The sequence below is a fragment of the Melanotaenia boesemani genome, chromosome 6 (assembly GCF_017639745.1).
Source record: "Melanotaenia boesemani isolate fMelBoe1 chromosome 6, fMelBoe1.pri, whole genome shotgun sequence".
Taxonomy (NCBI): Eukaryota; Metazoa; Chordata; class Actinopteri; order Atheriniformes; family Melanotaeniidae; genus Melanotaenia; species Melanotaenia boesemani.
The window spans coordinates 30,682,761-30,708,138 of NC_055687.1; the positions used below are offsets into that span (position 1 = coordinate 30,682,761).

Genomic DNA, 25,378 nt, shown 5'->3' on the forward strand with positions numbered 1-25,378 from the left:
TCCTCCTCCTTAAGTTTTTCCTCCTCATCAGACATTTGGGCTGCAGTGTCCTAGTGGGTCTCAGTGTTCTTCCAATGTATTTCTATTGTTTTTATTCACTTGAATGAACCAAAGCTTTTTGAGCCTAATGACAGCAGAACCACGAGTGACAGATCATACTGCACTGCAGTGACAAGAGCCTCACATTAGCTCTGCACTCTCTACATGATACATACACACACCTTTGCTTTATTCTCCTTTAGTGCTTCTGTGGATTCATGCTAATGATTTAGAAAAATAAACAAAAATAAATAGACATATTTCCTAGTCCCAACTGGTGCACCTTCTATAGTTTGAAAGTTTGGCTGCACTGACTCAAAAAATGGTTGCAAAAATTCAAATTAACTGGTTGCCGCCTGGAGCATATGAATTATCTGTGCTAAAGTAAGCTTGTAAATAAAGAACGACAAATCACCAGGTTTCATCTGGAATACATGTTGGATAGATTAGAATGAAACGTACAAGTATGCACAAGCTTCAGCTTAAATATAAAGTAGATATATTGTTACAGTCACTGAGTCCTAGTCGAACTGAAAACAGGATTCCTCCACCTGATGTAAATGTTTTCTTTACTCCATCTCACACTTTAGATCCATGTGTTGAAGGAGGTGGCCAACATGGCTCAGGAGAAACTGGGAGTATCCTGCGAGGTCATTGATCTAAGGACCATCCTTCCCTGGGATACTGAAACGGTTTGCAAGGTACCAGTAATGCACACACACACCATTACAAGCCAAGCTGTTTACATAAGAGTCCATCTGAAAATAAACAAAAGAACAAACAGTTTGCTTTTGGAGCATATCTTTAAAAAAATACTGGCCTTCTGAATTCCTGAGTCATTACTTGGAGACTTTTTTACATCCTTTATATCGTCATTTTGCCTGATTGATGTTACTTGAAGCATCTTCCTGCTGTATTTGGGACTATTGTGGTGAATTATGAGGCAATGTTCCTTTCAGTTGCTTTGGTGCTTGATAAAAAGGATTCCTTCCATTATTGGTAAGAGTCCACTACTAGTTTATGTTGCGTCAGCCTGATGCAGGCGATGGCACGCACCAAAACAAAATATTTAAGTTGGGAGGGTTCTGAGAATGGAGCTTGCCTTTCAGCAGATCGTCCATCTTTATGTGCTTTGAAACGAGGAATGAAGCATGACACAAGACAGTTTAGGTAACAAGTGCCATAGAGAGATTCTTTCCTGTGCTCCAAAGACTGGTGTTAGTAGACTAAACCACAGGAGACCAGGTGGAGAAAGTGACATTTTGAAGTGAAAACCAAAGGTGTGTGTGTGTATGTTCAGGCAGACCAAAAGAAGCTTTCACAAATGGAGACAGACCATGATTTTGAATCCTTTCCACACTGAGGGCTGCTGCTTTTAAATGGCTCTTGAATAAATCTCAAGCTGTCTTTCTGTGTCAGGATGGCTGCTGCTTTTGCAGCCGAATAACCAGCTCTAATTTAATTTATCTGTTTGTTATTCATTGTCGAAGTCTCATGCTCCACTGGTAACACATAGGACTTTGTCAGCGAGCACCACGCTGTTCGTACTGGCAAGCAAATCTCATAACCAACAGTTAAAGTGCAGGATGGAACGGCGGTGGGAGGGTAGTAATTTCATTAGGAGTCAGTTGAAACTGATGACAGAGACTGCAGTATTGTAACCAGTAGTCAGTTATAGATTATTTGCTCAAAGGAGGGTGGCTTCTCAAGTGAATATGGTCTTTTTTTGTGAGGTAGGGCCCCATTAAAACAACTTCCATGAAATTGAATAGTGTGTTTATGTGCTGTGTAGCGGGCTTAATGCCAGGTTCGCCTCTTCGAGCCTGTCAGCGTCATCTTTCCTCCAACCAAATTTTCCTTAAACATCTGTTGAAGTCAAAACATCCGAACACACACATAGTCTGTCCATCACAAAGTCAGTAAAGTCAGTGGTGTATTACATAGATGAAATTCTACACCTAAAGTTTGTTTCTGTGTGTGTGTGTGTGTTCCTTTTTTTTCCTTTTCTGCTGGCTTTAATCAAGCTGTTATCAAATTTCAGTAAAGGCACCAAATTCAATCCTGTCGAAACAAGACTAATATAAAAGAATAAACACTGAATAGTTTTATTTTGGTTTTAATGTCACATATATGTAGATCTGTGGGATTCAGAGTAACAGCTCCGAGTAGCTTACGTAAGACCTGTCTTCAAGAATCAACTGCGGTGGATGCAACACTAGCGAGATACACAGACGCAGTATCTTTTTCCTTTGATGGTTAATGGAAGCTGAAGGGATAACGCTGAGATGACCTTTGGTTGTCTAAAGGTGGATGCGTATTCTATTGTTTATTTGTAATGCTTGGCATGAGCTTTCTTTCTGCTCGCTCTGCACACAGATACATTTTATCATAAGGAGGAGGTCTGATTATATACTTTTTGTGTTTCCACTTAACCTGTTTTGCATGCAACAAAATGCTTAAGAGCTTAAACAACTCCTTAATGTACTCAATAAACAAAATAGCTTCTGCTTCCAGATTTTTAAAAAGTGAGAACTTACTCTTTTCTTTGTTCTCTGCTGTAGTAAAATGACTTTCCTGTGGGAAAATGTATCATCAAAGACAGGATTAATATATTAAGAGGAGTTGAAATCAGATTCTGCCCTAGTAAGTAAGTAGTAAGTAGATCAGCAAGTCGATTTTTATCAGTAATTAACTAAAAATGTGGTCTTTATAACTGATCCCAGTCTCCAGAAATGCTCTAAAACTGAGGGACAGACAGCATTTTCCATATTTGGGTACAGCTGTGCAGAAATAAGTTTGAAATAAATCTCCTGGGATTTGAAAACCCCTTGAAAACCTTTTGAAATCCACAGGACAACCCATAAAAAACTCCAAAGCTTAATGTCCACTTTTCAGTAGCAATAAGAGTAGACACAAAATGCATGAAATAAGAAACAGGGCTCTGTATGTCCTCAGTGACCCTGTACAGTAGTGCCCTAACTACTGGGTGCTGCAGGGCTGCTCAAAACTGGCATGACTTTAAATGTCTGAGAACCAGCAGAGCTGCAGCCACAGAACCATCTGCAAGTTTTCTCTCACCGAATCCCAGCAGTTCAAACCTAGTTGAAGTGGAAAAGCTCCATAGTGTAATTATTTGTTTGAAGCTGGTGCTTATTTGCATAACTGCAAATAACTTTTGATGACTTCTCTTAAATGAATGATGTGGAGAATTGTCAGTGTCTGAATAGAATTTAGTTGGATTAAAATCAGAAAAACATTCTAGGTAATGCATAATTGCAGATCGTTCACCTCACACAGCAGAAATCTGTCGCATGTCAGCCAAATGCTTTTTGTACCTTTAAGCCCATTTATGCTCTTCTGCTAAAGATAGTTTTGGAGCCTTTTGCCTTTCTTTACAGAGCAGTACCACCAGAGACCACAGGGGCAGTGTTGTGCAGTGTGGCTGGTTCACAGTGTTTTAAATGTCTGCACAGACCACCAGCATTTACTTTGTTGCCTCTTTTTATGTCTTTTTCTGAGAATGTACATTATAAGCTCCCCTCACCATGTTCACTGTTGTCTGAAACGGATGTCGGACCTTGGTGGACTCTGTCCTCTGGTAGATGTATTGCCTAACAATGATGCCAACGTAATGTTGAAGACAAAGTTCTGACAGTTCTCTCATGTCTTTTTCAAAAATCCTCTTCACATAAGCACATCACAACAGCAGGCTTTCTGCTGGAGATTTTACTCCCAGGTGGGAATGTGAGGAAACAGCTATCTGGAATTCAGGGGTCTATGATCATATCGGCATGTTCAGATCATGGGACAATTTCAAAATACTGTAACAAAACACGAGTTCAGCTGGAGCTTCACTCATAAATGCAGATGTGAAACTCCCAGTTTTTCTTTAATGTTGATAGACCGTGTAAGACCAGAGAAATGATAGATTTGCTGGCACAAAAATATCTATCCCAGTGTAAAACAGATGGAATGAACAAGTGTTGCACTTCTTTTGATAATTTCATCATTTTACTAAATAAAAAGAATTTGAATAAACTGATACTATATTATTTTTTAATACAGATTTGATCATTTTTGTGTATTTCTGAGCCCAATAGATTAATAAAATAAGTTAAAATAAAATAAATAATCATGATCATAAGTGAAGTTGTGTTTTTCTGTTTTTATTATTTTTTATGACTTGGCTTGTATGAACACAGTTATTATAAATTAGACTTGTTTCAATTAGATTTGCTCTATTGGATCACAGTTAATTGATTTTGTTTGAAGTGCCTTGATATGATTATGTTGTTAATTGGTGCTATACATATAATGCTAAATTGTAATTGAGTTCATTTAAATTGAATAAAAGATACCAAAAATGGGTACAGTAAAACTAAAGAACAGTCGATGCTGAATGTGTTTTCCACTCGGTAAATCAACGAGGAATAGTTGGAATCTTTTGAGAGAAGGTATTCTCTGATTTTCAGGTCCAATGCTATTCTTGGCTTTAGAGCTGCAGCAGTCAAGCCACAGTGTCAACTTCTTAATTCAAAAGATCGCACACCTAGTGTTGGGTCTTCTCAGCATGCGCTCGTCTCGTCTTTTGTGCTGCTTATTAAGCGGCCGTCAGATTCAGGCAGCACGCAGACGGCGAGAGTCTGCAGACACACATCCTGTCGCTGGCAGCCAATTAAAAATTTGTCTGCCATATGAGTCACACTTACCTTGCATCTTTCTGTCAAGGATGTATGCACGTGTTTGTGTTCTGTGGTGAGATGACTTCTACTGTGTTTTGATGTATGAAATGAATGAAGAATGGTGTGTCTTTAAGATTGAGAGATCATTATGAGGCTGCACTTCGGAGGAACATGCCGCCTTGCTTTCTTCAAGGGAGCCATTCTGGCAGCGGCCAGCTATACTTGAGTCTAAATATAATCAACCCTCTTGTTGACAAAGTGCTTCAGGGGCAGAAATTGCTATAAAAGTATAGATTTTCTTTTATTTGGTCCCGCTGTCTACAGCGGTCCAGTCAATGTTATAGTTGTTCTTAAAGGGATAAGGGAAATGTCTGGTTTACCTCTGCCAGTCGCACGTCTCAGATGATTATGCCATGAAAATTCTTCCTGTTGTGTTTCTCCAGAATACATGTGGGTTTGTGTATATTGTGAGCTTGACTGAAAGGGCAGGTTTGCTTTTAGTGGATCCATGATTTTTATAGCTGCTCATATGGGAATTAAGCCATCGTTTCCATGCATTCTTACATGAATACTCAGTTGCTTGACTTGGCCAGTCAGGTCTTCTGGTGCTTCCATTATTCTATTAGTCTGTTGTTGGTGATTCAGCCTCATCTTCAGGTTTTCCAGACACCAGATCTGGCCAGCAAAGAAACAAAGCATCTTACCAGGGCCAGTCATAATACAGTCATCAGTTCATCAACTCTAACTGGAGACGGCGCTTCCCACTGCACCACACAAACAGGTCCGAATGGGCAGGAGCTTGTGTACCTGGAACACCTTCAGAATATCCACAAGGGGTCTCTCTTTGCTTCTTCCCCTCAGTGAATCTGTTCAGCTTATCAAACTTGTGACTACTCAGTCCAGCATTAGGCATGTCTGCCCCGATCAGTCCCGTTTACAACAAAACCTGCTGCTATTAATTAACCCTTGTTGTTAAAATAAAGCGACTTGTATGAGGGGAAGGGAACATCCTCTGGTTGATATGATTTGAAAAATAAAAAGTGGCATGCTTTTATCTTTTAACAGGCTCCATACATTGAAGTTGAAAGAGTGCTTCCTCTTCTTTTTTTTTTATTATCTATTTAATACTTTTATTAAATAGCAGTTTCTGTTTGTACATCTGAGCATAAAGTTCAGTCTGGCATTTCTCCATCTCCCCTCATCTTCTTTGCCTCTCTCAGCGTTATTGGACTCATCCAACTGTGTGATTTATTTTTTCAAGTGCACAGAGCGAATATGTAACTCAGGACATATCCTTTTTAACATGTCTGTGCTTGCCCACGAGTTTGCAAGTCCCATCACCTCCTATTAAACCATAAAATGAAACGCCATCTAAAATCAGTCTCTCCACTGTCAAACACTTGTTTGCTCCTTCATGATCCAAGATGGTTTATCAGCTTGTATTAATTTAGCATTCTAATGTCATCACATTTGTCAAAAAACTTTGGATTTTTCTTTTTATGTATTTTTTGACAACTTTTAGGAAACGTTATGCAACCAGAATGTGTTTAAAATAAGAGTTAAAAACCATGAGATTGCTCTTGCAATTTTCTATAGGAGGTAACAAACCGGTGTGCACCCTTTAAGCTGGGTAAAGCTATAGACTGACTCTACGTGGGAAAAGCAGACGTATGTGACTTCCAGAGAGCATGTGTGCACCACGGTTTGGCTGTGAACACAGTCTGCAAACACAAGAGGATGCATGTTTGTACAAAGACACTGATTTACAGTTTGCTACATTGGAGCGCTAAGGCTCAGTTTCTCTAAATCTATCAGACCCGAAGGTCTTTGCTGTGTTTGCGGACAGCTCCAGCTTATCTTCTTCCCTTAAATGTGTGCAAACTTTCTCCCTCAGAGATGTATCTTGGCTTGCACCTCAGCTGAAGTCTCTGTGACAGCAGCTCTGCCTGGACCTCAGCCCTCATTGTGATGCAACTGGTTTGGCTGAACCTATTCAACCCTAGACAACACATGCACGAGGAGTCAATCAAGGACAGTACACTTGTGCAGTAGTCAGTTAAGTCTTAGAGGGTAAAATGACAATATATCAGTCCCGAAGGAAAGGTAAGGGGAGGTGGGTTACAGAGCAGGCTTTTTAGGATGAATATGCATCAGCATTTGTTCTGATTCTTGGAATTGATGCAAGTTATTATGCATGTGCGGTGTGCTCTTGAGCCTGTACTGATAAGACTATCTTGTTATGGCTCCATTCAGCCCCCCGCCAGTCTCTCTTAATGGTTTCAAGCTGCCATGCGTGTCCCGAGTCAGATGGCAGGTAAACACGGTGTATGGACGCAACCGGGAGCTCGGCTGTGTTTGCTATTCGCTCAGGTAGAAACAAAAAGAGACGAAGGTAAACGGAGTCACCTGCGTTCAGTGTGGAGTTGTTGTCAGCCAGACAAGCTGTCAGCTGTGGCGGTTGTTCTCTTTAACATCACCAACGTTATTATATGTGCTTAATAATTTGCTGATTAAAGTTGCCTTAAAGAGCATGGCATGCTTGGACTGTGGTGATGTACTGTAAAATCACAGCCACGCTTTTAAGAGGTGTTTGAACATATTTTATTTTGTGTAGTTAATAGAAACTGACCCCAGCTTCCTCACATGGAAACAGTTTTCTGATAATTAATAAAAAGATACTCTCAGCCATAAGCCTCAGCCTCCGATTTATGGCTTTTAAAGGATGCTGCTTTCAGAGGGAAAATCAAATGGGGGAAAAAAATGGATGTGCTGGTTCGTTACCCCCAACTAATTCTTTTCAACCTCGCCTCAACATGCTTTGGAAAATTTGATCTAATACCTAAAAACGCTCAAGTGCATCAATTATTGTGGTTGGGTTTTAGATTTCCTCATCATTTTTCCTGATGGTAAAAATCCAGTTTTTTACAGGATTGTTGAGCCTCATCTGGCAGCAGCATTTTTAATGTTTTGTCTTCAGCTTCATCACAAACCTGCAACTTAAAGCATTTCACTTTTGCCTGGTGGAGAAAATCAACTGTTATTGTTGGCAAAAAGGTGAAAAGTGACAAATAGCAGGACATTTCAGAGGTGTCAGATTTCTTATTCTAGCATTTAAGAAGTTTGTCTATATACTAATCATATCAGCCTCATCCTTCTTGTATTTTAGCTGAACTCTTGTTAAATTATGATTACGTGGAGCCCGTCCAACGATCCAGCTGCTGTGCAGCAACGTGGAAATTTGTCGAAGCAAGTTTGCTGGCAAAGAGTTGGTCCTCCTAATCTGCCTGTTACATGCATCCTGTTATGTTGTCACTACACTGACGATGAAACCTAACCTTTAAACATGTTTATTATTGTTTTCCAGCCCCGTACCATCCCGTCTCTTTAGTGAAAATGTGGAAACCGCTCATGCTTTACAAAGTAAAGAATCAGACATAATCTGAACCCTGAGACATCACTTTTCATTTGAAGTAATGCGACATGACCTCGTTCCAACTGCGCCCGCTGCCTCCTACACACTTTGGCTTTCCATGAAACTTCCAGTAGAAATGATGATATATCCATTTTTTTAGCTTTATGTGTCATTTTGAAATATGAGCCATGAGCTCATCATGATAATCACGTTGAGCAGCAAATCCTGGCTTCCAAAAGTTGGCCTCCAGATGATCCAGGGCCCTCTTTCTTTTGTCTTGAAGCTATTATTATTATTTTTTTTAATAAGAGAAATTGTTTTCCATTATATTATAGACGTGTGTTATTAAAAAAGGACCAAAGTTACAGGAATTTGAAGAACTGCATGCTGCTGGTGTAAATCAGACATAAGTTAAAGAAGAATTTTTGATTCTTCAGTTTTCCTTTTCTTGACATATTCAATAAGTAAATAGAAATGATAAAATAGGGCATGCAAAAGAAAAAGATAAAACCAAAGCATCAAAGCAATAAAGTCACACCAAAACAGCATTAATCTTCCAAACTGTAAAATGTAGGATTTTTTTTATGTTACATCTGGGTCCATAGAAGAAGAAAGAGCCAAGAAAATAAATTATGAGTTTTTTTTCTTCTTTTGCTAGTAATACAACTGCTGGGTTTTAAGAGGGCTGTATTTCCACTGTGGATATAAAAAGAAATAATAAAAAACAAGCAAGCAGAAATGGGGTTACAATTCACATTTGGTTTTCTATTATCACTTGCAGATTTGGATCAGATGTGGATTGGTTAGTGTGAGGAAGGTTATGAAATTACATTAAATGTAAAAACTGTCCTATATAACTCAATACCGAGCATCTCCAGTTGTATTTTATTCAACCAGCAGTTTAAACATCAAATCATTCAATAAGTGTTATTGTCACCCCACCCCACCCCTGAAACACACACACACACACACACACACACACACACACACACACACACACACACACACACACACACAAAAGGGCTGCTTCTTTTACTCTGCTGTAGCTGCTTGTTCAATCTTTTTTATATTCTTTTTTTTTTCACTTGGCCGTTTTTAGAGTTTTTTTTTTTTTTTTTTTATATATATATATATATATAGCATTTCTTTACAGATAATGAACGATAAGCGAGTAAAAATTTTTGGCATTTTTTGTTTACACCTGATATTAATTTGCCGTCAGGATTTGGATAAATGATCTGAATTATGGCATGTACAAGCTGGTGCACACGAACTGCTTAGAGACCTTAATGCCAAACCGCAATGATGAAATCTTAGCCAGATGTGACTTTACAACCATGTCTCATTTTGGGCTTAAAAAAAAAAAAAGAGGAGGGGGGGGGGGGGGGGGGGGGGGGGGGTCTATCCAGCCAGCTGAAAGGTTTCCTAACTCCACCATCTCTGCAGACTCAACTGAGTCTAACAGAAACTACAATTAACAGCAGTAACATTAGCTCACCAGTGGAAACAAAATGAGCCTTGCGGTATTATTTCTCTTATATCCTAGTATGATGTGAAGTTGCTTGCGGGTCAAAGGTAACAAGCACATTTTTGTGACAGATGTAAATACTGAGATGCATGGATCAGATAGGATTATGCAGATAACAAACACAGATTCCTCGTTTTACATGGCAGTTTTTGTTGATTGGCCGTAATGTGTCGGTATCTATTGTTAAAGGCTAGCCATCAGCCTATTCAATATTAGTTCAGAAAAGGAGAGAAGCTTACTGTTAGCTTTATTAGTAAATGGATTTTTAAACAAATGAAACCCTGCTGGATTGCTGGTTTCAACGGGAAACGTTAAAACCTAAAACAGCTCTACATTCAGTCCCATTTATTTGATGGCTGTGGCACAGCTTCTAAAATATTTTTTCTTTAATTTAAAGTAATTTATATGAAATATTTTAAACTTATATTTAGTTTGTCTTCAGTTCCACATCTGTTGCAGCGCAGTGGTTCCCAGGTTTAACACTCTGCTCCACTGCAGACAGAGACTGGCTTTATCTGACTCTGTGGCCTGGAAGCGAGCCAGAGATGGCGCAAGCAGCCTGCTGCCGATTAGCATACAGACAGACCGGACTCATGCCTCTGCTTCCCCTTCAGCGGAGAGGTCTCAGCCAATATGTGCTCCTTGGCCCTCCGCAATACCCTAATATGTTTGGCCTGCCGTCACACACTGGAAACAATCAAAGTAGAAGATAATGACACAGGCAGAGTGGCCTGAGGTTTGGGGCCCATATTCATATTATTGCAGCCCAACTCTGCAATTACAATGTTAACACGGTGTTCTGTGGACACTACCAGCAGGAACTTGTTGGGTGAGGTAAATGGGGGTCATATGTTGGCTAGTGTGCGTGTGTCATTACAGCATCATGTGCAGGGATTGAGTGGTTATATCAGTGGAAAATTACTCATGCTAGTTTTTAGAGATGGATCCAGCTTCTGTTTTTGTCCCGGTGTCTCTAATGAAAGTGTGACATAATGCGACACAGAAGGAGAAACCCGTAACCAGCTCTTCAGTTCACAGAATATGGGTTGTTTATCTGGGCTAAATGTGTATGCCACAAAATTTGGGATTATTGAAGCATTTCTGTCATTATACCAAATGCAAGTTATTTTCAAGGTGTTGTCATCTCTCCTGTTTGTCCTGTCCAGTCCCTCCATTTGTGTTTGCGTTACTGACTGCTTTTCCATCCTACTCTCTGGCAGTAGCTAGAGCTCACATACCACAGCTAGGCACTGGAGATTTCTCAAATTCTTCAGTTTCACTCACTGGAGAAATGTGGCCTTTAAATCTGGCAAATACACTTATAGTAGCAGTAAAATAAAAATTCCAAACATTTGCAGTTCTGAAGACAGCTTGTGAATATTAGTCATGGTTTTCCTTCAACCAGTGATTACCGCAGTACATAATGCCGTGTTGCTTGCCCCATACTGTCTTACACACAAATACTGTAGGGGTTAATTACCACACTGTGATAAAAGTGGGTGCAAAAATCCAATCAAGGTACTTAACAAGCACATTTTCTGGTTTGTTTCTCTCAGGCACTCATAGTTGGCTAAATGAGATTTTTGAAATCACATGGTGATTGTGATCATTACAAAGGCAGTGGCAATTTTAGTTATGATAAAACCCCCTGAGAGCACTTTGAATTAGAAATGCTGTTGCCTCTTTAGGCCATGTCATCGATTTTTCCACTGGAGAGAACGGTTTAGTTCAGGAGCCTTGGCCCGTGCTGTGGGCAGATTGAGATCATCGAGGTCAGCCTGTAGCCCGATAACGGGACTGAATGGAAAACAGAGAAGGTCTGCAGTCGCAGGGACGAAAAGACTTCCAAGGATTTTATTCTGATACAACACACACCATCAGATGGTGTTTTGCCTGGAAGTTTTTCAGGTCCTAAAACTTCAACGCTATAAATTGTCGTTTGATTTATAAACATAAGCCAAACTAGGAAATTTTACGTAATTAATTTTTAAAGTTTTTAAGGGTTTCGTCTTTACAGCCTCTCTGTGGCTAAGTAGAATTTTTTTTACTTTAACTGTTCAGGGAAAGTAGATATTCCATTAAGCCTGTGGCTCTGCCTTTTGCTGATTTCCTCTTCTTGATGACCAGTGGAGCTGACTCAGGCCCCTCCTCTGTCCAACAGCACTCAACTGCCCAGGCTTGCTGTCAGTTATTCATGCCTATTAATGAAGAGTGTGGACTAAAACATTTAAAAAGTAAAAAGTACTGTAACATGATTTAGACCCTTTTATTAAAGAACAGCTGTATGCTGTAGGGGATGCATGTTGAGGGGACGCTGTAGGGCTGCCGGGGACCGGAGGGTGTGCTCCAACTACAGGGGGATCACACTCCTCAGCCTTCCCGGTAAGGTCTATTCAGGGGTGCTTGAGAGGAGGGTCCGTCGGATAGTCGAACCTCAGATTGAGAAGGAGCAGTGTGGTTTTCGTCCCGGTGGTGGAACAGTGGACCAGCTCTACACCTTCTTCGGGGTCTTTGAGGGGGCATGGGAGTTTGCCCAACCAATCTACATGTGTTTTGTGGACTTAAAGAAGGCATTCGACCGTGTTCCCCAGGGACTCCTGTGGGGGGTACTCCGGGAGTATGGAGTGCCGGACTCGCTTGTACGAGCTGTATGACCGGTGTCAGAGCTTGGTCCGCATTGCCGGCAGTAAATCAGAATTGTTTCCAGTGCGGGTTGGACTCCTCCAAGGCTGTCCTCTGTCACCGATTCTGTTCATAACCTTTATGGATAGAATTTCTAGGCGCAGCCGAGGTGTCGAGGGGATCCGGTTCGGTGGTCTCAGGATTAAGCTCTCGATTTACCGGTCGATCTACGTTCCTACCCTCACTATGGTCATGAGCTGTGGGTAGTGACCGAAAGAACGAGATTGCGAATGCAAGGGGCTGAAATGAGTTTTCTCTGCAGGGTGGCCGGGCTCTCCCTTAGAGATAGGGTGAGAAGCTCGGTGATCCAGGAGGGGCTCAGAGTAGAGCTGCTGCTCCTCCACATCGAGAGGAGCCAGATGAGGTGGCTCGGGCATCTGGTTAGGATGCCTCCTGGACGCCTCCCTGGTGAGGTGTTCCGGGCATGTCCCACCAGAAAGAGGCCCCGGGGCAGACCTAGGACACACTGGACAGACTACATCTCTCAGCTGGCCTGGGAACGCCTCGGGATCCCTCCGGATGAGCTGGTGAAAGTGGCCGGGGAAAGGGAAGTCTGGGTTTCCCTGCTTAGGCGGCTTCCCCCGCGACCCGACTCCGGATAAGCGGCAGAAAATGGATGGATGGATGGATATATAAAACAAAGTATATAGTTAGAAGTGTGTTTTGTTTTGGCCAGTTGGACAGGAAAGGAGCAGTGAGGTAGCATTATTATTATGCATTATATTATGTATATTAGGAGTTACTTAGGGTTGGATTTCTGTTATGTTAAATAAAGGAAATAAAAAATACGTTGGTTTAATGCAATTATCTGGAACTTCAAAAAGGCAATTTTTGAATATTTGCTGAAAATGATTGAAAGCAATGGATTTTTTCTCAGATGGTGCTTTAAATTGCCACCTTTTTTTTCCTTTTTTTGTGACCAACTATTTTTTCTTAGCTCTGCATCAACACTGTCCAACATTAGGTTTTGCCTGTTTAGTTTCCATTATAAGGCTATGGCATTGAATTGTGCTGTACAATATGTTCCTGTCAGTCCATCTATCTTGAAGTATCAAAATGATAAGTTTCATGGCCTCTCCAGAAAGTTGTCTGTAGACTACAGTGTTGTCCTCGCAGTGCCCGACTCTGCATTTAGCACGATTTCCATCCTAAGTCAAATATTCCAGTCTTGCCTCAAATACTGTAAAATTTTACTTTATACATGGTGTCCTACTGAGTTAAAATCGTAGTCAGGATGTTAATCTGTAGAAACCGCTTCTATGTTGTGTTATACATGACTTTATAGAGCTTCTAAAAATTGTTTATAGATTTTTACTGGCTTTTTGTCTGCTCTTACAGCCTTTGGGATGCTCACAATAAGCTGTCATCAAGTCAAACGTACACAGCCATGAGCACGTGTGCACACTGATGCTTAGTTGGCAGTGTTGTAAGGTGGCACAGCACAAAGGTGGTGTGTGTATGCACGTGCTTCAGACTCATTGGCTTTAATGGGTCTTTATGGGATGTTTGGAATTATTTCTGTCTGAGGTCTCCTGGTGTTGTGGCTCCGCTGGAGGTTTACTTGGCCCTCTGCCCAGTGCCAATGCACTTTCTCCTCCGTTCCCACCCCCTCCTCTCCCTTTCTGGTTCTCACTCTCCCTCTTTCTGTCGTGACAGAGAGTAAGAGTTTGTACGGCACCAGAAAAAAAAAAAAAGAAAAAAAGCTAGCAAGTGTTTGTGTTTCCTCCCCTCCCGGCTGCCCTCAGAGCACAGTTTGCCCAGCCGTCGCCCCTCTGCGCTAATCGCAGAGTGCCACTTTAAAGGCCCCAGCGAGGAATTCAGCCTCGTCCCGACCCTCATTTGTCACGGAGAACACATGGTGGCTCATGAGTTAGGACCCTGCGGTGGCCACTCAATTACAGGCCTGGCAGAAGGCGGCAAAGCCAAGCGGATCCAGTGGCAAGGACGACTCCTCGGTGCCGGCGCTGAACTAAACATTCTTTTACTGTCATGTTTTGACAGACGACTTGAAGGAAGAGAGGCTCATTATATGGGAAGATGGGGAGTCACTCAGTGTTGTGTGTTTGTGGAGGCATACAGTAGAAGCACAGCAGATTTTATTTAGTCATCACCACTATTTTTAAATTGTTCTCAACCCATTTTAACCTTGTGAAAATCAGTCTTGACAACTTCCTCTGATTTGCAAACTTTGAAAGCCCATTATGATATTGTGCATCGGTCTTATATGCATCTCTTTCCCGTATTCACTTAAATATGTGGCTGTGTGATGTGTGTGTTCTCATGCCTTTGTCAACCTCCATCTGTCAGTCTTCATGTGACAGAAAATGGCTTATATGCAGTGGGAGAGTAGTGCAACCGACCTTAGCCTCTGAGGCCATGCCAGGTCACAGCACACCAGCTTCCAAGTGGTGAGACCACATTGCGGGGGTGATCGTCATGGTTAAGAAAACAGGCTCCGTGAAAAGGAGAGCAGGATAAATTGATAGACTGAGTGGTGTATAGAGGTGACAAGGGGGAAAATGGCAGACTAGGATGAAACAGGGCACAGCAAGAAGGATCGTGATGGCGGAAGAGACGGATCCAAGGAGCCAAAGCTGGACGACGAGTTCCACGCTGCTCATTAGGTTTGGGTGTGTATGGGAACAGCAGTAAACATGACATTTCATCTGCAGTCAGTGGAACGACTCCGGCATCAAATAACAGCCCTGCACTACAATGAGTAGTAAAGCTGTAGCCGCCAGAGCTGTGGCCCAGCCCAACTACCATCAGCCGCCACCAGCCAGGAGCCCTCGATCTGACTCAGAGCCAGGGAGTAGGATGCCTTAAAGCAGCATCTTGCACAATTTTGATTCTCACTGATAAAGAATTCAGAATTTACTAGAAAACTAGAAAAGGGTGCCTCACATACCTCACTTTGTTGCTAAGTAGGTCATTCAATGAGAGCATAGTAAGTTTATCTACCCATTGGCAAGAGTCCATCCTCGGCTAAAATGAAACTTTTGTCATTGAGTTGATGTCAGAGTGTCCTAGTTGACACTTAAATCAGGCTCCGGGTGTGTGTCCTTATTTTGTCATGTAATTATTGTCTGGGAAAACTCGTAGTAAATGATAAGTCTACTCATTTTTAGCCCGAGATGGTTGTTTTTCCTCAGATGGTAGGTGGTGTTAGAAAGGATTCAAAATTGCTTTTCCACTGTTTAAAAGTATTGTGCACAAGAGCAGGTCAAAATGTGGAAGTTCTGTAATTAAAGTCTCATTATTATTTCAGTGTAATCACTGAAATCTCTTACCTACTTGATGGGTTTGCACAAAAACAATTTTACAATTAAAGTTCCTTTTACCTTTAGTGTTTTAACACATTTAACTTTTGTCTTTTTAGTGTCAGTTTTCAGGTTCCCACCATTTTCCACTCCCAGATTTTACATTGGTGTACAGTTGCTCTTTCACTGCTTCTACTTTGGTTTTTAAATAAAGGAATCTGATTGGCTGGCCCTGAGACACTCAGTAATAAACTCATCAGGCACATGTCCATGATATAACCATAACACAAAGATCCCCCTACCGACATGTTTTCCTGAGGTTATATTGAAAGATTCATGACATGTTTAACCGTCTTTCCCTCACTGGTGGCATATAATTTCTTCCCTTGGATGGATGTAACTGATCATCTTCTTACACCGTCCGATGTACTTCCTCTGACTCCGCAGCAGTCCTAAGAGTAGCGGCTTTGCCCCTGGTTCGAGTCCCAGTTTTGTCGACATGAAAGGTGGCTGTCACGGGCAAATAAGAGGACTGGAAAACTTTAGAAAATAAAATGAAACCGCGTGATGAGAGTAGATGGTTCAGTCTCCTGAACCGGAAGCAACTGGATTGAAGGCTGCAGCCACAATTGCTGTGCTGAAGTTGGAGGGCTGTCAGAGTTTCCTGTCAGATATAAAAACGTCCGAATCTACGTGTGTGTCTTTTTTATGCCTCTTGATATTGTACTTTAAACCTCAGTCAGGGAGTTGAGTTCACTCAGATAGACAACTGGGGTTTAGAGGATTGCAAAATTACTTGTGTTTCATGTTTCACATTCTGTGACTTTTAATCTGGTGTAGCTTGAGGAAGTCAGATCACCACTTCAGGCTGGGTGTTATTCATTCTGTCTTTCTGCATGGTTTGTAGAACCATGATCCACCATATGCTTTTTTTTTGGCAAATGCAGTACCTCTGGCAAATATGTCTACAAGTGACATGTCTCTCGTGTCCTCCATCATTTTCAGTTTTACCTGAGCATATGGAGGATGCTGATCTTAGTTTAATACATTCTGTGGTACTTATAAGCATGTTTGCAGCTAAGGTGGTGCAGCAAATTGCTCATGTTGCCGCCTCTAGTGACAACTTTATCTCGACAGTATTTTGTATAGCACATTTCATGTACAGGACAATTCAAAGTGCTTTACATAAAAATAGACATTACAGATATTTAGAAATAGTAAAAGGCATCAACACAATCACAATAAAATAATACATTAAAATGATTAAAAGCAGGATAAGTTCAAAAAAGTTAACATGCAGATTTCATGCATAGGTGCATGAGAAAAGAAATGCTTTTAACCTGGATTTAAAAATGTCTACATTTGGGGAAAGTTTAATCTCCACTGGCAGTTTGTTCCACTTGTTTGCAGCATAACAGCTAAATGCTGCTTCTCCATGTTTAGTCTGGACTCAGGTCTGGACTAGTTGACCTTCGGACCTTTGGAGTCTTTAGATCTAAGAGCTCTGCTAGGTTTATATTCTTTGAACATATGTATTCTGGGCCTAAACCATTCTGGGATTTGTAAACAATGAGAAGGGTTTTAAAATCTATTCTGTGACTGACTGGAAACCAGAGTAAAGATTTCAAAACTGATGTGATGTGTTTAGATCTCTTAGTCCTGGTTAAAACCGCAGCAGCATCTGGATGAGCTGCAGATGTTTAATCCTCTTTTTAGGAAGTCCTGTTAAAAGACCATTACAGTAATCCAGCCTACTGGAGATGAGTTTCTCTTGGTCTTTCTGGGAGACTAAACTTTTAATTCTGTTGATGTTTCTGAGCTGGTAAAAAACTTCTTAGTGACAGTTAGTCACTAAGAAGCTTTAGTTTAGTACCTGCCTAACTTTTTTAAACTAAAGTATCTCCAGACAATAGATATGGCTCTTTTTTCTTCTACTACAGCTTCACTTTTAGAACATCCAGTTTTTACTGCTCAAGCTCTCCAGTAACACAGCTGCTCTGCTGTGTGCAGGTTTAGCAGTGCAGCAGCGATAAAGGTCTTTGGTTCTGAAGGGGTTAACAATATGACCCGACCATATCCGCAGCATAAGTTTGAACCTAAACAAAAAATCAGGATACACTCTTGATATGTAGAAAACTTGGACGTGTCCAGCAAGTCAAGTATAGACGGATTAAAATATGAAAGAATGTCTTGGCTTACAAACCCACATTTTACAGGTAATGTGGAAGGTGATGTAGCAGGTCTGCAGCAGGAAGATATTGTTTTTATTGTAGAAGTTACATTTTTTTTGTCATATGAACCTTTTCACCTGCCATACCAGTGCACCCGCTGTCTCTCTGCCGCCGCAGACATTACCACATTTTGACATTTTTTTAACATAATGTCATTTTATGCACTGGCATGCAGCTACTTAAGCATAGCCCAATTTAAGCAAGCTCATGCCATATACTGGACACTTTGCCTGCACCTATCACTTGTTATGTTGCATGGCTGTAGTTCAAGTTTATTAAATAAGTCACAAGTTTCCCCTGGCCCCCAGGGTCTGAAATTCTATGCTGCGCTATTATAAAAACAATGGCAACCTCCTTTTGTGCCCAAAGCATTTGAAGAATGTACTCCTGAAGCATCAGTGATGGGTGTCCCCTCAGGGAGAGGACGGACAGAGAAATCTGGGCAGTGTTGGAGTCTCTGTGTAAATTGGATGTTAGCAGCCTTTGTGTACATGTTTGTGTAAGATGAGGAATGGGTTCAGCATCAGGGTGGAGTGGCGGATTCGGCAGCAGCTCTGTTTATTCGCCGGACCTGTATGAGTCATCACGCTGAGGCAAACCTAACAGCAACATGTCATATCAAGGCATCGCCCAACTCTCAGCTCGCCGCTTGATTCCTTCTCGCTGTGAAGACTGCCAGCTGTTGTTATTAAGTTCCACATTCCTGAAGATAGTGTCATGTAATCAGTAAATTTGGCTGAACTCATTCAACTCGTATGATGAAGGTTAGAGCCCGGCCAAAATGGATTCTTTGAGGCCGATTCCGATATTTGGCAGAATAAATTCTGAAACCTGATTAATCGGCCGGAAAAGAAAAAATTAATAAAAGAAGTTCTATTTAATTTATTTTAGCTTAAATTTACATTGTGAATTTTCTTTCTATGGAGCATGTTTAGCTACCAGCTGTACTAATGAATTTGTCTTTAGATTTAGGACATAAGTGTATCTATGCTATATGTAAGCAATATGAATGAAGTTACTGGCAAATCATTATTTCTGCAGCCCTCTGATACCTTTTAATGTTAAATAACATTTTCTCTACTCCATTATTGTCTTTACCATGAAGTCATGACTCATATGAACTAAAATTAAAAACTAGATGTTTTTCTCAGATGTCAAAACATGTTGACAGAGATGCATTTTAAACACATAATGGTCACAAACAGTCCGACACTTAGTTTCTCCACAACAAAACACGTCAAGTTCCGTATTTTTTGACAAAGTAAAACTAAAAGTGACCGGACATCATGACAGTTGCTGAGACAGAGAGTAATGTTCATCATTTTAACTTTTCCCCTCCTCTCTGCACTCTCTTCACATCGCTTCTCCTTAAATGCATCCCAACACGCAGCTGATGGGGTGATGAAAACTTGTTCTGTACTCTCAAATATTTTCTACCTTTACTATATTTTTGCAGTTACTTACTGGTTTTTAAGCTGTTAGCTAACGCTATGCTGGGTCGGGATGCTCAGTGATGTCATTGCTAACATAAACAGACAAAGTTAGGTTAGCAGAACTTTAGCAATGCAACAAAATAAAGCGTGACTAACGCAACAAAGCATGGGTCACTATCATGACACATGACAGAGTTAAACTAAAACTGGAGACATGCTGAGTGATTCTTAATTTCCCGACATCGTTATAAATGTATCTGTCGTAGTACTGTAGTGTGGTGCTGCCTGGTTTTAGCTGCCATAGTTATTGTGGTGAAGACTGAGGATTAAATGGAGTCAGAGCTCCATCTAGTGGCAAACCATTCTGCATGACTCCGACATTTGACAACATTTACTGTTTTATGTTAAAATAAGAATATATCAGCATTTAATCGGTAAAACTGATTATGGTTATTTTGTGCCATAATCAGCCGATGTAATCAATCAATTGGTTGGGCTCTAATGAAGAATGACGGTTAGCTGCCTCAGTATTGACCAGAGCATCAAATTTAGTTCTTTTCTAAATGGTTCAGTTCAGTAACCGATGCATGTTGGCATGAATCTGAGTGACAGTGGCACAGTTAGCCAGTTATGTAGACCTCAGCAATGCAAACATTTGCTTGTTTAGCATCAGGATGAAGCCCTGAAAAATATGTGTATGTTTGTGTGCGTGCATGTATGGCAAGCTTAATTTAAATGGGCAGATGTGATGCTTATTTTCAGTAGATTTTTCAGTTACGATGGAGGTTTGGTTTGTGGCTTTGGGGGACTGGCAGAATGTGATGTTCACCCAGCTGTGTTTCAGTGAAGTCTGCATTGTGTGATGTTGCTGGTATTTTACTGGGAAATGAAGATTTTACACAGTTATAATGCCATCTACAATATCATCATTATTGGTAGCAATGGTGCAGAATATCAAAGTTTTTTGACTTGAACTGATCATGATCTTAAATCACATGACCCTGTGTAATTTGCATGTTTATTTAATTTACAAATCTGTTGAAATTTTAGCTTTAGATTGTTAAGCAGAAATGTACTCCATACAAATATAAAATTACCTGCCTTTAATTAAGAGCGTAATTGTTTGATTTGAGGGCAAGATTTCTTGTTTTCACAGTCAAATATAAATTTTTCTCTGTCAGGGACCAAGCAGTAAGGCAGCAGGACACAGGAGGTTTTTGTTAATAACTTGGGTCTTTTTATTTAACCCAAAAATCTAAGTTTTACAAAATCCAAAAATTCAACTAAACAAACTGATAAAAGAGGCCAGCTAAATATAACTAGACTCAAAATCAGAACGAAGTAGAACTTAAGCAAGCAAACAAGCGAATGAACATAAACAAACAAACTGACCTGAACAATCAAACAGGTGAACTTAAATACAAGTTGAGCTAAACCAAGAGTAAAACACAAAAAAGGGGAAATATAATGGCTTCTAAAAATTGCACAAACCAAAACCTTAAAATAAATCACCAAACACCCCTATGACACTGCGGCATGTGGTCAGGTCCAATGGAGCTGGCAGCAGCCAATCAGAATCCTCAGCCCTTGGCCACGCCTTTGCTGCAGCATGAAGGAGAGGCTGAACTCCAGGTAACTCAAAGAAAGAAAGAAACATAATTTATTCTTACAGTGCCTAGGTGTATTTAACATTGTAAGGTATGAAAAATTAAAGTAGTTTAGTAATGAAGTAATGTGAAATGGAATGTGTGGTATTTAGACTCAGGGCTGCAAACAACATTAAAGTAGATGTACACAAGTGGAGACGTGTGGATATTACCATGTGTGGTGGGCCATCACACTCTCTCAAAACTCTTACCTCTGGTAAATCCGTAAGATCGTCTTCTGCCTCAACTCGTTATGCAGTTTTTCTAGTGTTTTCCTGTTTTTGTTTCTGTGTCGCCTCTTTCTGCTGCCTCTTGGTCAGGTCGTCATTGTAATTGAGTACAGGTTCTCAGTTGACTCACCTGGTTATAAATAATGGTTACTACTAACTAAGAGGACTTTGTGCAAGCATAAAGTGAAGATAATAAAGATCTACATCAGGATGGCTGACTATGTATTGGATTTTGTTTAACAATCTCTCCATGATGTGATGTTGAAGCAGATCCTGTACGAGTAATAAGCTTGAAATTTTGGAAATGCAAGTTAGTTTCATGTTATATATTTTATGAGAGAAATACACACTAATTGACACGAATGATGATCAGCTCTATATGCATGCTAATTTACCATAGGTTAATTCTATAGAACCATAAAAGCAGAACATCTGTCTCAATTTATGATGTCCTTAGCTTAATACTTGGTACACAGTACATTTGTATAGGTACAGTCAGTTTTGAAATGAGTACCTTTACTGTGAGTTAGCAAATACTTTTTTTCTTTAATAAAAAAGAAACACTAACAGGCATATGTTAAAATAAAAAAAAAAAAACATAATTAAAACGTAATGCATACTAGAGATTGAGTTGGGTGTTTACTGATGATCCCAGTTAAGTACTGATTTCCTGAGTGAGCTGTTTGAAGTAAAACAAGCGCACCCTGAAGAAGGTGGGGACAATTTGCTCAGTCAGGATTTATCCAGTATTCTGTTGTCTGGAGGATGTTCGACAGACAGCTCATTCAGCAACCCAAAGGAGAGGGAAAAAATATCCAAGAGCAGAAGTTTTGAGAGAAAAGAGAATGTGTCTGAGTGTGGTGGAAAGAGACCAAGCTTGAGCGCAGGAGATTTGAAACCTGCAACACAAAACTTCCTTTATAAGAGGAGCAGAGTTTTGAAAGGAAGAATGATGTATTTGAGAGCAAGAAGGGACTTTTTGAGCCTGAGAGCAGAGTTTTGAGACAGAGCAAGATGATATTTGAGAGTGAAAACAAGAAATCTTTATCCCCATAGGCCTTCTGTCCCGTTTAAGTTGGTCACTGACATTATTCAGTAAAGACCAAACAAACAAATTAGCAGTTTAACACGACAACATGGCCAACAGAGACTCTGAACTAACTCCTGATCAGTGTGTAACTGGGTCCATGTTGCAGAATAAGTGTGGACTAAAAGTGCATTTTGACCGACATTACCCAGAACTTCAAGGACCCGGGTCTTTTTTTTTTTTTTTTTTTTTTTGTGTCAAGAGGCTAAAAAATTATTTCAGTACTGGATGTTTTACATTTCCAGGCACCGAGTAGATAAAGGAAATTAAATTGAGTGTTTCGTTCCTTCTCAGCGGTCTTGTAGCCTACAGACTGTCAAACAAGGAAACGGTTTAAGCTCCGTTCATTTAAAATCTGCTCGTTACATATTTCTGAGGGTTTGCTGTGCTTGTATTTCTGCCTTACACCATAGCTGCTGTGAAACACTCAGAAATGTTTAATTACTCTGATTTCTCAATCAGTTTCTCTCCTCAGTCATTCTCGATTTTATCTCCCCAGTTGATTTTAAATCTTGTATTTGTAAAAAGTAAGAACTGTGTATTTATTATAAGCTAAAATTGACAGATTTTTGAGGTATTTTGGACACTAAATTTGTGATGGCTTGAAACGGAAATGAAGAAATGCTTTTTTTTTTTTAATAAAGATGTACTTTTAACCTTAAATTTGAGTTAAAAGTATGTATGTTGCAGGAAATTTTATATTTATTAATATTAATAATATTGATATTGTTAATTTTTGTGTAAATCACTGTTCTCACAGAGGAAATATGACATGGATAAAAAAAATGATGGCTTTACTTAGATTATAAGCATACAAGGACATGTCATTGTAAAAATCAGAACATCCATTCATGTTTCTTTTCAGTCCCTAAAAATGCGTACTGCTCATGCAGGTGGCCTTCTAAAGAAGCCAGAAGTCTGACCTGAAATGCTCTTTCACTTTGTCAATTCCTTTGTTAGTATGAGGGCTTCATCATCCAACATGTCCTCTATAAACGGGCCTGCCATTATGAAGGGAAAATTCTGTGTTTGTATACTGATCTCATCGCTGACTTCATTGAAAATAACTTTGCACATCAATAAGACAAAATCAGTCATTTCAGCAACCAGAGTGATGCACGCCAAGCCTGTTTACAAATGCTAAACATCAATATGAGCAGCTGGAGTTGTTAAATTGAAAATTTTAATTGCAGTTTTTGGGTCTTGTTATGGTATTTTATTGCTAGATAATCAATAAAAAGCAGAGCACATAAGGACTCAAGGAGAACATGGATTAAGTGTTTTTTGAAAACACAGGGTTTCCCAAATATAGACCAATGTCTGGCAAAATAAACTCCAAGCACCACAGATTCCACCCCCAGAGCACCATTAAAAAAAAAAAAAAAAAAAAAAGAAGAAGGCTTTCAAAAATAATGCGTTAATGGCACTAACTATTTAATGCATGCCCGGCATGACAAGCCCAATAAATCCTTCATTTCTCTGTTATGACGGAGCTAGATGGATATTGAAAAGATGAGCCGGCTGGCTATGAATAGATTTGAGAATAAAAAAAATCATGGATGGAACAACCAATGGGCATCACACCCGTTGAGAATGATGGTGTTTTAACACCCACATCCACTGTAAGAGGGTTCAACACCTGCACTTTTCCCGCATGTTTTAAAAAAACTTTCCTCCAAGTTTTGCATAAACGTGGCCGATCTGTGGTCCTCTGTGTCTGTGCTCTGCCTCCTCTTGTTCCGTGACCGGCTGTCCATGATCAGCTGATCGGTTTTTCTGTTGCTAGTACTGTCTCTCTTCTTGAGTTTATTGTTCAGCTGGGAAGGAGGAAACTAGCAGTTCATGAATCACACCGACAAACATTTACCTCGAAGTACTGTTTGTGTCAGAACTCTTCTCTAACACAGTAGCTGACAGGTGGTAGACAAGTTTATACTTCAGATATGCAGGGGCGGGTCTAGAAATGTTTAAATGGGGGGCCAGGCAGGGGCACTGACCAGGAAAAGGGGGTCATAAATGAGACCTTTTTTAAGGTCTAGATTTTATAAAACGTTGAACTGATCATTACAACTGAAGTTATTATCTAATGTAAAAATAAAATCAACAGTTTACTTTAGGTGATGCTGCTGTCGAACTTTTATCATTCCTGCACAAACACTTGCACTTCAGTGATAAAAGGCAAAACGTGTGTTTAGGCTTTTTATCCAGATCATCACTTTTATCAGAGTTTCTTCATCAATATTGACCGTTTAACTGCAGTCGTCACATCTGGTGGTTTAATGACAGATATTATCACCATGGAGATGATTGGTGAGATGGAAACGGATTAGTTCTCTTTGTCCTCTCTTCTCTCAAAGAATTTACTTTAAAGAGTTAAGACTGAGCTGAATAATTTCAAATGCTTCTTGCAGCTTTAAAATGGTCTCTTTAAAATTGAAGAACAAAAGATAAGCATATAGGTGTATATTTAATATGGCAGCTCAGAAAGTTTGTGCTTAAACGCTGCCTGCTGCACACAGTTTACATTCACCCTGATGACCGAGTCCACCGAACACCACGACACCGCAACACTCGATCCCTTCACCGGCGCCATGGGAGCCCCACACATTGCTACCTGGTCCGTGGGAAACACTAACTGTTCAAAAAGACATTTCTGTTAGAGGCGATTCCTGGACAATGAAAACAGACTCCAAGATTAAGTAACTCTTATCTTGTCAGGAGCCAATTAGCTTGCTGCACACTATAAATCTCCAAGGTAACTTATGTAGCACTGCTTGTGAAACCAAATCAAGGATAAATTCCACCAGTATAACCAGAAAATCCCAGCTTTATCCATGATGTAGGGTTTGTGAGCTCTGGTCATAGTCTGTCATGTTATCATGAATAACTTTTAGTATTCAAGCTGTACTTGGCTGGTGTGTTATATTGTCAGCCGAATGTACCCAGTGAAGCTAATACAGGTTCAACTATACATCCATCTACATCAATACATGATTTAGTGATCAATGATCCAACAATTCAAATTGAAAACATCGACGCTATTATCATATCATAAGACGCACTAATGGAAGAATTTGTGTTTTGTTCTAACAATCAAAATTATTTTGAATTAATGACAACAAATACAGATATGGAAAGGTGTGGCAAA

The 25,378-nt window shown here is 40.1% G+C and overlaps 1 protein-coding gene across 2 annotated transcripts in view; it reads left to right on the plus strand.

Moving 5' to 3' along the window:
* Positions 1-25,378, plus strand: part of bckdhb (branched chain keto acid dehydrogenase E1 subunit beta) — a 73,084-nt gene that overhangs the window by 31,528 nt on the left and 16,178 nt on the right. For both annotated transcript variants that reach the window (XM_041988003.1, XM_041988004.1), the window contains exon 8: positions 630-740. In XM_041988003.1, the coding sequence (XP_041843937.1) occupies positions 630-740 (111 nt within the window). The remainder of the gene's footprint in view (positions 1-629; positions 741-25,378) is intronic.